Source organism: Struthio camelus, chromosome 4, assembly GCF_040807025.1.
Source record: "Struthio camelus isolate bStrCam1 chromosome 4, bStrCam1.hap1, whole genome shotgun sequence".
NCBI classification, from domain to species: Eukaryota; Metazoa; Chordata; class Aves; order Struthioniformes; family Struthionidae; genus Struthio; species Struthio camelus.
This window is the reverse complement of record NC_090945.1, coordinates 73,247,850-73,263,700: the sequence shown is the minus strand read 5'-3', so window position 1 is coordinate 73,263,700 and position 15,851 is coordinate 73,247,850. Positions and strand designations below refer to the sequence as shown.

At 39.9% G+C, this 15,851-nt stretch overlaps 1 protein-coding gene across 3 annotated transcripts in view; it reads right to left on the bottom strand.

Moving 5' to 3' along the window:
* Positions 1 to 15,851, bottom strand: part of STK32B (serine/threonine kinase 32B) — a 173,618-nt gene that overhangs the window by 21,648 nt on the left and 136,119 nt on the right. For all 3 annotated transcript variants that reach the window (XM_068943393.1, XM_068943396.1, XM_009686241.2), the window contains exons 7-9: positions 8,734 to 8,837; positions 5,159 to 5,275; positions 3,940 to 4,065 (exon numbers count right to left, since the gene is read on the bottom strand). In XM_068943393.1, coding sequence (XP_068799494.1) covers positions 3,940 to 4,065; positions 5,159 to 5,275; positions 8,734 to 8,837 — 347 coding nt within the window. The remainder of the gene's footprint in view (positions 1 to 3,939; positions 4,066 to 5,158; positions 5,276 to 8,733; positions 8,838 to 15,851) is intronic.

The window sequence follows — 15,851 nt, the reverse complement described above, 5'->3', positions numbered from 1 at the left end:
AGAGGAAAGAGTTAGTTTCTCTTCCTAGTTACACACAGATGTACTTCTAGACTGACTCCAATCATGTCACTCCAATCGGAGAGGGAAATCTACCTCAAAGCGTTCATCAAAATATAAATTAGTGTTGTAGAACAGAAACGGTAACCGTAATAGTGCAGGAAGGATGGGAATTGCCTCTAAGACCTTATTGCTAAAATGTGTATACCACCTTGTGTTTCTGAAGAGCTGCAGGTGGGTTCAGGTGCCTGGATATTACCCACGATACCAGAGGAAGGAGTGTCCTGACCTTGGGTTTTGTACATAAACAAGCTCAGACTCATTCCCATGCAGAATATCTTGCTGTATGCTGTGGTGAGAGAAACTGGTGCCAGCACATGGAATTAATTTCTGCATCAGAAATCTTGATCTTGTCCCTATTACACTCAAAGATAAGCCTTACCTACAGCAGAAATGGTTTGCTGGTATGAGTAGGCCAGCAAACTCCCCTACTGAGGAAAGCACCTGCACTGGAACAATAACTATTTTTGCTTGCAAATTCTACTACAGTTCCCCGAACAAAATTGTCCTTATTGGGAAAGGATTATCAGAAAAGGATTTCCTTGTCGGGCATAACAGGATCTAATGGCATGTTGGTCATGAGTGCATTTTTTTTTCCCATACACTCCATAAACGCAGTTATGCCTACGAATTTTAAGTGCTGGTCAAGTGAGAGTTTTAAATAGGAGCTGAAGTAGTTTCTTTGTGGCTTTCAAAAAACAGTAATAAAGATGATCAAACTGATACTTGTATTTCACTGTTTAAATGACCCAAAGCCATGGAATTATTACATGTTAGCAAGTTACAGGCACCATCTGCACTGTGGAAACGCATGATGGGAATGCTCTTAACAGAGTCCAGGTGCAAAGTAAACCCTGTAGAATTATAACCAATGAAGTTGTTGTTGAGGATCAAGTCCAGGCATCTTCTAATGCCTTTTGGGAGTTTCTGGTGTGACCGCTGTCAGCTATTTGTCACTTTCCTACAGGTTTTCTTACCTGTAAAATTGTAAAAAAGAGATAAAGCCGACTAAACCTATACCACAGAAGTGGTGATGGTCAATTAGTTAATGTCTGTGCAGGGTTTTGGATGTATTAATGTTGCATAAATTTTAAGTAAGAAACATTTAAATGTTGGAAGAAGTTATTTAGTAATTAGAGCTACAGGGATTCACCTATTTCATAGAGTAATAGGAAAAGTCTGCTGAAAAGGAGGAAAGATATTCCCACTTATAGGTATTTCCAATGCTGTAAGCAGTTCAGAACTTGCAACTGGAAAAAAATCGACAAGCATCAAACACTGCTATAGTCTGCTGCAGCATTTCAGGATCTGAAACATACGTTCATCTGACAGAGACATCATTCCCTTTTTTTTTTTAGCGTTATTCATAATTCCTTTCTTACTTATTGATGCTGTGGTGATGCTGAGTATAGCAACCTTGTACTATCTCTACCAATGCGGAATGGTGCATTTTCAAAAATCACGTTGCAAACCCTATGCACGATTTTTCTAACACAGATTTCCATTCAAGTAACTATCTGAAGATGTTAGATTTTTGAGAGCGCCCAGCATCTCAAATTGTGAGGAATAAAGAATGACAAATATTTGTCTTCTTCAATCAGCAGTGCTTATATCTCTATTGAGTAAATTCAAAAAACTGCCTCTATTATCTTTTTCCTATATATTCCTTAAATTACCTAAATGTTCTGGATTCTACATTTTTATGTTGCTTTGTGATGCCTGAACCAAATCTCAAGAGTCTCTGTTTCCTGTATCAGGAAATCATTGTTTAAACAGGGTGACTGGAAATACTATTACTACACGGTCAGTTCCTTCCTTAATTCTTAGTTCCGTTCAGCAGAAAAGTTTACAGGAGGAGAATGTTATGCCTTGGATTTTTTTCATTTTGTTCATAAATGTACCATAGCCATCTTATGACAACCTTTGAGATGAACTGTTCCTCTCTTGTTTAGGGGTGAGAACTGAGACATGGCCAGAAAGTCAGTAGAAAAGCTTCAGCTGAACCCGGTACATTTAAAAAAAAAAAAAGTAACTAGAAGACATCCTAATTACTGGATCAGTGTTTCACTCCTTCTGTAAGGAGGACAACACGTACTCCTCTCGTCTCCTCATACGCTCGGTGCGTTCCCAAAGGTTTACAAACGATCTGAACCGCGCGGCACGTTGCTTCAGGGGAGGGTCTCAGAGGCAGCGTGTTTTCCTCCTGGACTGCTGGAGTTCACGTGCACCACTGTCCTGCCGAGGTGGCAGGACTAAGACAAGCTATGTATAAATCGCAGATATTGTCTAGTAACCAAAGGTACTAAGCAGTAAAACCATGCTAGGAGTCATTTACATAAGTGTAGGTATCCTGCACGGCAATGTTTGATTTGGAGACTGCTGCTTACATGCTGATTCCCTGCAATGTCCAGATACTGAAAGGATAAACAAACCTACAAAATATAGTATATTAAAAAACCTACAAAATACATGTGACTCAAAGCCAGGTATAAAGAAACTAGCTAAACTACAAAGAAACACATACGGTAGTTAAGTAAGAATATGTCTGTGGAATTAAACTACTGAGGGAGAAATTGAGCTATGCTGTTTCCTACCACAGGCCCCTTACATGATGGCAGCTGGTCTTTTAAAAAGGAAAGAACAAGGAGAGGGTAGGCAAGTTTCTGATAGTAATGACAAAAACACCTCAGTTATAAAACCCTCCCCACGTCACAGGGTATGCCGGCTTCAACTCACCCTCTCACCCAAAGCCTAAAAAACAGGAAATATTTTGCTGTGTGGCCCCAGAGTTAATCAGTGTAGGTTATGCTGGGCTGAGGGAGAAAAAATTCCCTGGAAAATGTCTGGCCAAGCTAGGTCTCCTAAAAGAGCAAAGTAAATGTAAAAAAAAGTGTTATGCTAGAAAAGACACTCTTTCTCTCATCTTCTCACTTGTTTTCCTAATACACCTCATCAGCTGGGTGGAACAAGCTCTGCAGTATCAGTCTCTGGCCTGAAGTGACTGATAGAGCTTTTAATATGACTTTTAGATTAATCCAAGTGGGTAGAAGTCACTTTTTACTCCCATCCCCATCAGATTTAGCAGGAACTCTAATATACATTGGTTGGGGAGAGCTATCTCCCACGTTATCCCCCTTAATCTAGCTATCCTCCCCACCCCATTTTTTAATTCATGGTTGCATTAAAAAAAGTATAAATAATCCTTAGTCTGTTACAAATTTATTGTTCAGAGAAGAATAATGACACAAAATAACTTCTATGACTTGGCAAACTGTAGAAACATTTTGTCACCACAGTCATTGCTTGTTATTCATGGCCCTCAAATCCATTCAATTTATGGACCATTTTAAATAAATAAGCAAAATGAAAACATCCAGAAAATACTAATAAAACAGAACCACAAAACAGAAACCACCAAATACCCTAACAGAATCTGAATTCACACAAAGGAAATAGGTCAGTCTTCTGAAACAGTATATTTTAGGTAAAAGAGGATCATCACACCTGGATATTAAAAGGTGTTGCAAACGTTATTCAGATGTATAACTTGCAGACTTGTAATGTTCTTGTCTTTCTTTGGCTCAGAGTTAACACTGACAATCATTTGCTCTCACGTAGCTGAAATGCAAGGTCTGGACAGTGTATTTTATTTGAAAGAGAACAAAAAGTGAACCAAGGTTAATTAGTCTTTGTTTTGATGTAATGAAGAGCCAAATTTTCTCTTAGCTATGTGTGAGTACATGAAAGTAGAATTCAAAGCAAAGCTTTTGTTAGGAACAATTCCTGAAGAGCAAAAAATGTGTCTCTTAGTAAACACTTAAAACAACAGTGATAATTAAAGTTGGAATTTGCAAACACAGTTCAGCTGAAATATTCACTTACGTTAGGAACAAAGCCTGGGGTCACAGTTTTCTCTAGAACAGCGTCCCAGTTGACATCAGCAAGGTACGGGGAGTTCTGAACGTCTGCAAGGCTTGAAAGACGGCACTCCGGGTCCTTAGTGAGGAGCTGCGATCAAGACAAGGCATTTTCTAACTGGATGCCACATAAAAGAATAAATGTCTCACAGAAATAAGTTGTGTGACACACAACTTATTGCGAGAAGGTTAGGGACTCATCTAACACCTCCCAGGAGGCCCAATCTTAAAAAATAAAAATAACTTAGCTCATAGGATATTAAGATAATTTAATTGCCACCAGATGGCTGTTTCAGGCTCGAAATACAGAAATGAAATAGCAATAAAAGTGTATTTACAAATACAGAAGGGTCCAAGTGACATGAAACATCACAGTTCAATGCTACCCACCAATTTATATTTAGTTTTTAATTTATTGGAAGATATTATTACACTGAGCATCCAGGCAGCAATTAAAATTAACCACCTCATTGCACCATCTATCAAAAATAGATTGCTCTTTGCAGCAAAAGAAATTGATCTTCTATTGCTTTGTTCACACATTTAGAAACACTTCCTGCTCAAACCATCAAGACTGATGAGTTCATGTACCTAGAAGGGGCAGTTAAAACAAATGAACAAATGGGTATGTTAGGAAGAAAGCAAGTTCCAGGGTCAGGATGCATTCTGGGAGAACACCCATCTTGTAGCTACTGACATATAGCATAAGCTGGCTGGACTCTTGTTGTTGCTTCTGTAGCAATATGGGGCAGGGAGAGATACAGCCCTTTTCTAGGCACTCTTGCTGGAAATCTTAGCGGAAATTCAGAGGGCGTAATGGTCCTTTCTTCCCTCTCCCACATCCACTACTCAAGCTGAAGACAATGGGGCAGGGGCCCAGAGTGGAAATCACTCATTCCCAAAGTCCTTTTACTAACATCAACATGCTTTAAAATAAACAGAAACATTAGATTTATGTTTCTTCCAGGCCATTAAAAGTCTATGTATAAGCCTAAGGCTTCTAGAGAGAGAATACAGCATCACCAACATTGAGAAAAGTCTAAAAATGAGCATTTTCTTCTAATCCTTGAAATTTAACCACGTAGTGTGTGAGCTGTGTCCTGCTTATATGAGCCTGCCCAGCTGTTGGAGGGACTGCTGGAACAGGGAGGAAGAGGGGACCGAAGGTGTTGGTGCTTTCTTACCTTTTTCAGTAATGCTGTCATGCCCTTGCACCATGTGGATGAGTAATGAACTCTTTCTATCTTGAACATGTTGAGTATCTCATCAATGGGGGTGGCCGAATGAATTTCATAGGGCCTCTGGGATAAAGTTAAATCAATATCAAGTCAGCAAGAATGGATAAAAGGCTGTAAACAATTCATGTTTGCCTGAGCTCAGCATTACTTGTCTTGGAAATATTGAAACACTAAAACATAACAACTTTGAACCTAACCCTTCTTTGTGTGTGTGTGCTTCGCTTTGGTTTTAATGAATTAAATTACTTATAGATGCATTTTCTCTTCAAATTTTTCTTTTTATACAAGAAGTATCTGATATAAGTTCAAATTAGACAGATGGAGAATTTTGTTCTTGTGGAATTTTATGTGATATGTGGTTTATTTACTGTTTTGTACTAGTAGAAAGGACTTTGATCTAAAGTGACAGAGTGTAGTAGTGCTGGCTTAAGGAAGATTTATTATCTTTAATTTACCAAGTAGTAGAAATTCAAAAATGTTGAGTAGGCATATAAAAAAAATCTATCTAAGAACCAGAGTAAAAAAGTAGTCTCTCTGACTTACAGCTCTTCTCAGTCGTCTTTTCTGAACGCTAAAATTAACTCGTTGTATGGACCTATAGATGACATGGACCTGCTGTGCTGTGTTTGCAGTGCCTGACTTCCATAGGTGAGGAGAAGCCCAAAGCTCTGAAGTGCTTTGCTTGTCAAGAATGCTGTGATCTGTTCTTGATTAAATGTAGCATTTGGAAACAAAAGGATTCCCTATAATTTATGTTCTCATTAATTATTATGAACATATTTCTTAAAGTCAGGGATTTGCAAAGCAAGTTGTTAGAACGATACTCTACATTGACAGAATTTTTCACAGCCTACCGTTCTGCTCAGTTTCATCAGTAGGCTCAGTTAAATTTTTGTTGCCTCTCTAAGCAGTTAGTACAATATTTTAGCTGTTGTCAGTTTGAAATCATAGAGGCACAGGAACAGACAGACTTGTGTCGTGGTGTGCATCATGCAGTTTAATTGCATGGAGCTGGGAAAAAGAGCAACATCCAGTGCAAAGTTTCACAAATCGCTATTTTTTTGTTTGTTGGGTCTCATACTAGCAGCTGGAAAAGGAGATAAATGTGCCTGCAACATGATATAAAATGATTGTGCTACCATGCATAATCTTAGCATCTTAGCACTGGTTGCAACCTGCTGCAGTGGCTACAGCCCTGTTTCCAGCCCTGTATTGTTTTGGCTGTCTGGTGGCACAGAACAAGGCAGCAGCAATAGCTGCAACACGCATGGCCGTAGCCTCCTCTGAGGATAGTTCCAGCTGGTAAGAGCAGAGGTAAATAATAACAAAAATTCAGCACAACAGAAAGCAAATCAATTTTACCCAGCTCCCCTTGAGCTCAGGCAGGTAGTTTCATATGCTACCCAGAACTCGGAGGTGGAAAATGATCTAAATAACCTCACATTTTACCCATTCCTCCTTTTCTTTCTGTGTTCCTCCCTTCCTATAGTCACCGTTCCCTAGCGTAGGTCATGCTCAGGCTGGACAAGGTGGTACCCCGGGAGGTCAGCTCAGTGCTGCTTCCCCTCCTTTCCTTGGGGTGGGCTGCACCCAACTCGCACCCCCCTGCTCCCACGGATGTCTCGTGCCCCCACCGAGCGAAGCACCATGGGCAGCGGAGGAGGCCGGGGCTGCCTGCCTGTGGTGCCAGCTGCCGCCCCGCAGCCGTCTGCATGGGGCTGCTGCAGCAGATGGGCTCTGCAGCTCGCGGGCGCGACAGGCAGCAGCGCGCCTCGGGTTAACGCGCTTCCTCAACCCACTGCTACGTCCCTTGTCATCACTCCTGCTGGCTTAGGCCTTGTTTAGACTAGAAAAAACTTAGAGCTAAAATTTAGGGAAAAAGTACACATTTTTTTCTAGCCTGTACAAAGGGGTGGGCTGCCAAGCCACCCTCTGGCTTGCTCAGGGGGCAAGAACCACTCACTCCTCTGGAGAATACAAGCAGCTGGCTGGGCTGGCTGGAGCAGGGACAGATGGCAGTGTTTTTATTTAAAAATTGGTTTGATACAGTATCAGCTTTGCTTTGCCCCTAGATGGATAAACTTATTCCGAGAAGACTGCTGATCTTGGCAAACGGATACTACTCTATATAATTTTTCATTTATTAAAGTAACAAGGAATATTTAGTGATTTGTATTGGGAGTTCAGCTTTGCTTGCACCGTCATTCATTACGCTCCTTTCTTGGAGAAATTCATTGGTGAAAAAGATTGATATTAAAACGGCAGTAGGTTCTTTCAATTTATTATATATGCAGCTAGTACAACCTTCTGTGACTAGGGCTGAGTATCTATTTATCACTGCCAGACCTTAACTGTTCAGGTTAAAATACTCCATAGTGGGGGGAATGTCAGCCTAAACACTGGTAATTTTTCAGAACGATGGTAGTAAAAAATTGAGAAGACCTTTTTCTACAAAAAAAAAAAGCATGTCTTTAATACTCCTGTGCTTTGAGAGCAGGGATTGAGATCTAGCATGGGAAAAGTTTTTGTATCAGGAATAGGACTTTTGCCATTCCTGCGGAAATTCCAAATAGTTTGGCCAAACATTAAGACCTTGAAAAATCTCATTTTATGGACTGAAGTAACAATATGCATGCACTCTGCAATTTAGTGTTCCTTCCAAAAATGGGGACAATAATTGTTCTTTATTTTATTTTCCTTTGTCTGTCATTCCACACAAAACTGCGAGATCTTTGTGGGCTGCGTTGTTTTAAGTTAGAAAGTGCCTAGCAGGACAGGGTAGCAGTGCTGTGCTAGTGTGATATAACAATAAGTACTCTTCCCTTAAGTACAGCATACCACAATGCAATAACATCCTTTTCCAAAATAGGAATTAAATGTAAAAACCCCAGCTACTAAAGCTAAATGTCATTACCCCGAAATAGTATTTGAAGTATGATTTTCCATAGAGAATGGAAAAAATTAATCAATCAACTTCAGTCCTTTGGACCAAAATGGAAAAGACTTTTCCGTTATTTTCTGTGAAATTCGACCATGCTTAGGAAGATTTTTCGTAAAGTTTATTCACATAATTGATTAGGTAAGTAATGAAGGCACTGGCAGACAAGCATTTTCGGTAGTTGGGCCAAACATCTTAGGATATTATATTAGCTCTTTTAGGGTATTAGCCAAGAGAATCAAAGATACAATAAAGATTAAAGTTACTTAACTTCTATATAGAAAAATACCGCTGCTTCCAGTTCAGCATCATCAAGCAGCCACCAAAACATTAGGCTTTTTCTTAGCACACGCTAAAAGTCTATGCCCATTTTAGGTAAACTATCATAAAGTAATTGAGAGTGAGGGGGAACTTGCCCTAAAACGTTTTCAACTGGGAAAGGCTCAAGACTGCGTTCCAGACCCAAAGCTCAGCCTTGTTCACTCAAAGTTTATCATGAGCAATATGCTCAGGGGGACACTGCAAACTTTTGGACTTCTGTCAGGCAATGCATTAAATAAAAAACAAAACCTCACATTCTTACCCAGCCCCTCAGTAATTCATACGCTGTAATTCCTAGCGACCACCAGTCTACAGGGTATGAGTATCCTGGGCCTCCATCCATAAAGGCCTGGAACACTTCCGGAGCTAAAACAATAAATGAGATTAAGCAAAGAGTACTATATTAAGGTTAGACTACAGACCATTATTAATACTTGAATTTTAAAAATGAATAAGGATGCCATTAACTGGAATTAAAGGCATTTACAAACACCAGATTTTCAGTACGCAGTTTCAGTGCCTCAGTTCACTGGCAATGAGTGCTTTTGTTCAGCGAGGCTGAAGCGTGCTTTGCTGCGACGGTGGAAGAGCCCAGACGGCGTAACGCTGCAGCCGAGTTCCTCCCTCTCCCGTGCCGCTCTTCCAAAGCGGGGGTCTCTAAGTGTGTATCTACACTGGCTTTTGACTGACCACACAGGCAGAGCTGAGCAAAGAGAGAGAGAAGTAAAGGCAGCCCCCAGCTCGATCCCTGAATAACAGTGACTTCATGGCCGGCTTTCAGATCAAGCCCCATACTTTATCATTTGGGTTATGTGCTTCTGGGCATCCTTCACTGGTCAGGGTTTTTCAAAGCCACAAATTTTATATTTTAATTTCAATCTGATCTGGTTTCATGCCATATGAATAAAAATAAGTTATGGGAGGGGAGTTTCTTAACTGAAATGTAACTTGGAATATTTAGGGTAATATAAATATTTAAACAAATACTGGCAAACAGGATGATTCTTTATGATTGATGGAGGTGTTGAACATAGTAAATCTCAACCTCTTTCTACATTTGGATAGAACTGATCAAATGGATTTTAAAGGTATTTAACACAGAAAAATGCTAATTAAATACAACAACTGACACTGACTGTATACTATGAGAAACTCCATTACGACTGAAAATAGATACACTGTCAATAAAGTAATAACTTGCATAATAGCTTTCTTGAATTAAAAAAAGGTCTTTTCAAAACAAAGATTCACTTGACTAATTTTAACAAGAAAGAGGTACTAAATAATGTCAGTGTAGTTTCCTCAGAAAACCACAAACAAATAAGATAGATAGATGTGAAACGAAATGAAAAGCCAGTCATGCTTTTCTAATTATTTCACAGCCTAATCTCAGTACGCTTTGTGAAAACGACGCTTTCCCTGGGGATTCTCTAAGCGATACTATCACCGACCGTAACAACATGCTAGATTGCAATTACCAGGTGAGCCTCTTCCCTGGCTGCGATACTGAGACTAATGCACTGCATTACCACCTGATTGCCATCTCATCACTTTCTAATGTGCATGCTGCAATGAATAATGTAGTCTGGTCTCACTTCAGACTGGCAGCTTGGGATTTGACTATGTATGGCATTTAGAGAAGCACCTTTAATTAAAAGAAAGACATTCCTTCCAGAGGAGTTTTGCAGTCTTTGACTCATTATGGACGGCATCCTAACCATTTACAACTCAAGCATTGAGTTTAGAAAGTCCTGAAGAGCCAAATCTAATAGAGGGTTTTGGCATCTGTGAATGAGATGTGGCAAAACCCTAATCTGTAGAATAAAAAGCAATGCATGAATGAAAGGGGTCCTGCACTCTTTGCCCAGCAAGAACATCTCTAATTATGTGCAGTAGCAAAACTGCAGGCACCTAAGTTAATGTTTTTACCAGAATATGTGTGGCTGGAGAATAACTAACAGTGGATCTCAGGCAAACATGAGCTTGTGCTCTGATCCAGGGGAGCATGAGTCAGCGCTGCATTAGCTCAGTCTCACCTCCAGCTAATAGAGCTTAACTTGGCATGCATCCACTTCAGGTCTTGTTTGTATTCTGCTGGGGCTCTTTGTAGGCCAAACTTACTTGCATAGGGCCAGTCTATTATGTGGATATATGTGAAGTAGGTTAGCCAGGTTTTTCTGCCTTACTTTTGTGGATCAATGCACTTAAATTCTGCCTGAATTGCGCATCAGACACCAAAGTCGTATTTTGAATATCATCATAGGCATCTAGCAGTGAAGGGTTACATTAGTTTACTTTATTTACCCACATTTGTTATGGCTTTTGCCCACTATGCCTAAATGATGTTTAATGTCTCATTAAAGGAAATAGCCTTTGTAGACTTGCATTGCTCAGCTATATAGGTATAACATTGGTTTCACTCTTTATTTTATAACTTTAGCACTGCAATAGTGTGAAGGAGCATTGTTCAATTTCTGTGAGGTAGAAGCGGGAGCACTTTATTGATGCAACCTGCAACACTGGCAGGAAGGTGCAGCTGTTTTGCTAATTCATTGACTGAGTTATCCACTTTCATTGGATCTGCTGGGTCCAAAAGCTTCACCATCAACTCATCCCACATTAAGCAGATCAGCAAAATATCCATTTTGTTGCAGGGCTGAGTCCAGCATTTTAAGGCTGAAAAATGCTCTGTTTTCTCACCTTAAGCTGATGACAGTGTCCTTAGATCAGAAAATGAGCATTCAGCCCTCCCTGTTTTTTAAAGCAGATAAGCAATTTTTCCCTGCTTTAGTAATATTTCCTGTTCAGCTGGACCTGACTCTCTGCATTTAAGCAACTTCAGGGAAACCCCTGTAAGCACCTGCTTCACATGATAAGGGGATTAACCGAAGGTGCAGTATCATAGATGGTGTGCTACATACTGGTTTATCCACAGGGTGACATCTCAGACCTACTGAAGCCAAAAGACCTTTTCTCTTAATTTAACAAGGCTATAAAATACAAATCTTACACTGAGCATATGTTTAATGTGCCTAAAAGCCTTTCTGATCTGAGACATTAAATCCAAATGGAGACCTCTAGCCTGTATGGCAGACTTTTGTAGGTTGCCTGCTTCAAGATCCTTGCTCAGTTTCAGAATCATAGCATGATTTTACAGAAAGAAAGCAGATCTTCCAAGTGACGTGGTTTAGCTAAGTTCTGAAGAACTACAGCTGGGAAATACGGAACATAATAGTATAATTTGCCATAAATTACTAACCATGTCAGGAGAACAAATTCTGAGTACACACTTATGGGATTAAAGCAAATTAAAAAAAATCTAAAAGGAAAGTTAAAATATTACACTGATTATCTTCAAGGTTATTATTAAAATAGACTACTTAAAATCTTTTAAAATTTGAGTTTGATCTCTGACAGCCATACTGCAGCTTGGCGTCTGCCTTGGGTAGGTTCTTTACAAGGATGGGGGGATTTGGGCTTGCCAGCTTGGAGCAAGCTTTGCTGTGTGCATCCTGTCTGCACACACCCTCTCTTATCATAATTTTAGATTTGGGATGAGAAAATCTCCTTCTTTTTTCCCTATGCACTCACCTAAGCATATGAATACTGCCTGAAAAGGTTGATTCAGATGAAGACAAGTGAGAGAGTGCATATAAAAAGGAGAGAGTTCCAGGTGTTTTTCCTCTAGCAAGATCTATCAAACAAAGGCTTTTTAGGAAAATATGTGGTTTCAATACTGGGCCTGACCCTGCAGATTTTGCAAACGGAGGTTTGCAGTTACTGTCATGCATGGTCAGAGTGAAGTCAGTGAAAGTTTGCATGGTAGAAGCACAGCTTTTAAATAGTGAAGCTAAAATATTTGACAGCAAGTCTGCCAAAGAGTAAGTTCAAAGCCAAGTGGAAAAGTGACGCAATCAGTAAGTCTTACAGGTCTTGGTGGCTCCCCGTGAACAAATGTCTCTGACATAATGGAGGACTGCTTCACTAGAGCTGCCCAAAAGAGCGCCTTCAACAGTTTTAGCGGTGGTCTGGCCTCACGGCTCAAACGACTTTGAGCAGGAGGTTCGACTAGAGACCTCCTGGGATCCCTTCCAGCATGAATTATCCTATGATCCTATGATGCTAATAAAGCTTAAGTGACCTGCTTCTACCCCAGCCCCTCTGAGTGGAGTGACGAAGAGGTATAAGGCCAGGAGTCTCAATGGGGTCTTTACAGCATCTTCCACCAGACAGATTTCTGTCTTCCGATGTTTTTGGCGTTGTATCTTTCTAATAATGCCATATCATTGTAGACTGTCTCTATACCAAGAGTAAGATTTCAAAGTCGTCAATGCTTAGATATTTTGCTTTAAAATAAAATCGTGTTTGGAGACTAGCTAATAAAAAATTGAACATAAAAGTGAATGTAACGGGTCTGCGTGCACTTCGGAAACTGTGGCTTCCTATGATAATCACACTCCTGTTCTGTGGGTTTAACTTACACTTGGAGCTCCAAATACATTTTCTGAAATAGAGCAATTTCTGACAAAGTGATTCATAGATATAACTACCCACTGCAATTGTAATAGTAGTCAAATGACCTACATTGTAAATGATTTAGATGATGCAATTCATATTGCATGGATAACTCCCTTTAGGCATTAAAAAAAAAAAAAAAGAACAAAACTGAGATTTTACTTAATTGGCTGGTAATTCTGTACCCTAATTGTGGAAGTGTCTCAGTATCTGACAGGATGATTCACAAGCTTGAAGTAAAGAGAATATCAGCCTAAGTGCAAACAACACAACCCAATTTTCAGTAATTTTTCATTCTGTAAAAGATAGCATTTTGTACATAGAAGAAAAAGCTTTTAAATTGGGTTGCTAAAAATCTGCTGAACATTCGTAGCTACCACTAAACTCTACAGTTAAACCATAAGTGCTCCAGGTCTCTGAAATTTGGGCTATTTTAATTTAGTCCCCAACAGTGAGTTTGAAAAGCCTGTCCAGAATAAAATGGTCAATTTGAGGTCTATCACTTAGACTGGTCAGCACAAAGAATAGCTGTTGTCATTTTTGATGGAGGATACTGGTTTAATCATAAAGATAATTTATCAGAATAAATCATAAAATGAAGGGCTTGGAGTGGCTCTGACATGAATCCAAAATAGCACAATGTGAAGTTCCTCTTCTGATGAACTGATTTAAGTTTCACTTCCTTAGTGAGCACCTAATCAAAGCATGCCTGGTGTACTTGCCTAGCACCACACGGGAGTCTGACAAGTGTTGATTAAGGGAGCCTACAGAGCTATTACTTACTCTGAAGCATCTCAGACTTCCATCGGACTGCTCTGAAACTTTGCAAAATCAATGAGAGAGAGGGCAGTGAACGGAAGAACACCCTTCTTCAAACAGCCTTTGCTACTTACTAACAAATCCCTTTGTCTGCAGTATGTTTAAGCAGTAATGATAGTGCAAAGTGATTCCTGAAGATCAATTAGCTGTGAGGAGCTGACGGCCCACGCATAGATAGCTAAATGTTGCAAACCAGACTTGGTCATTAGCTCCTGCAAAATGCCCTTTTCTGAATTTCTCACAAACTGACAGGAAAATAAAAAACAAAGCCATAGTGGATTGGTCTTAAATTTTTTGGATGATCAGGTTTGGACGGGCATGCCCAAAGCATAACTCAAGAATGAAAGCCCTGACATGAGTCGGCTGGATGGCCAGTTAGAGCTTTCAGTAGTCTCTGCTCGGTGAACAGCAGACACCCTGCATAAGGGTGTAAGGGGAACCGGAGGTTTGCGCTATATAGCAGGAGTTGCAAAACCATATACTCTGCCAGTCACATAGCAAATCCACCTCAGTGATGTGGGTTTTACTGTACAGTGTGAGTTTTCATAGACAGGAAAATAGATTCCAGTACCATGAATTGAGGTTTAGCATGACACCATGCTGTTAGGCATCATTCTGCTTCTTTGTATTATTCCCAGACCTTGCAAACCCCCCTATACACAATATAAACAATATTTTCATTGGCTAGCAGAGGATAAGTTGTTAAAAGCTTAGACCTTTCCAGACTCTAAATGTGTGAGTGATTTGCTATATATAACATGTTCACGGATTAGCTACATTCCTACACCGTACTGAGTCAGGCTTAAAGACTGATCTATCTAAATAAAAAGTGAGCTTGATTTTGACTGAACAGGTTCAGTGAAATGCTAACAGCTTTCTCAGCACTCTGATGAAAAAATATTAATTTTCACTTCTCTCTGAAAAATAAATTCAGAGAAAGTCAGTAATTCTTCTAGGTCATGTTTTTAAATAGAAAGCAGGAATCAAATTATAGTGATGGCAAGTGATCTGATATTTAGAGGAAAAGCTGTTTGAAGAACAAAATGAAAGAAAACAACTTTTCTCTCTGTGATGTAAACATGAACTTGGTAAACTATCAATTTACCTCCTAGAGTTTACTTTCTTATGGGCTAAAAAGGTTTAAATTATAATGGACAGCTTCCTTACTCAGATCTTTAGTGTAGCAAGCTGCTAACTTCTGTTGTGTAAGGTAAAAGTACTGCTTAAAGTCTGAACGTGCTGGGCTGGCAATTTTCTCGTGAGAGGTCTAGAGCTGTTATAGCAATGTGACTAATTTTGTACCTTTGTTCACATAATACGCCCGCCACAGTAGTTTTAATACTCATATTTAATGCAATTATTCAATCAAAGTAAATATTTTACATACTGTTACCTGTGCACAGACACTACATGTAAAATGCCTTATTAGTTTGCTGTATAGCTGTACAACCTCTTTTGCCTTCATTCACAGAGTTCTGTCCTCAGAAAACCCTCTGCATTACTTAATCACTGAACAAACCCAGTTTTTATTCTTGTGGTTGTGCAGAGAAACTCTTACTGCAGAAACTCTGGCTCAGCCTCAAAGAAGCAGCCTTGTGTGGCTAGCTCTGTGGAAATCAGCCCAACAACAAGGAACGTCTGATGGTCTCCTACTACTGGGTATGTAATTATACAGAGGAAGTACCTTCCACACTCCACCCTAAAGCTCACAACAGCTGCAGTCTCACAGTTTCTCTAACAAGCTGTTGAAGGGATTGTGTCCTAAGAAGCCCACACGCTTTTTGGGAGATGGGCCCAGTGCAGAGACAGCAGCAGTTCTGCCCTGCGTCTGAAGCTAACTGGCCTGGCAAACCGAGGATTTGCAGAACAGACTATGTGGATGTGTACCTGATTTACAGCTACTGTTTGACACTCCAAAGGTGCTCCTGCCTCACATACTCCTACCTGCTTAGCAAATATCTTTGCCTCAGTTTATGCACTTAAAAAAAAGATAATTGGAGAAACTGCATGAACTGTCTATAGAATATAATTTATTCAGAGACCGGA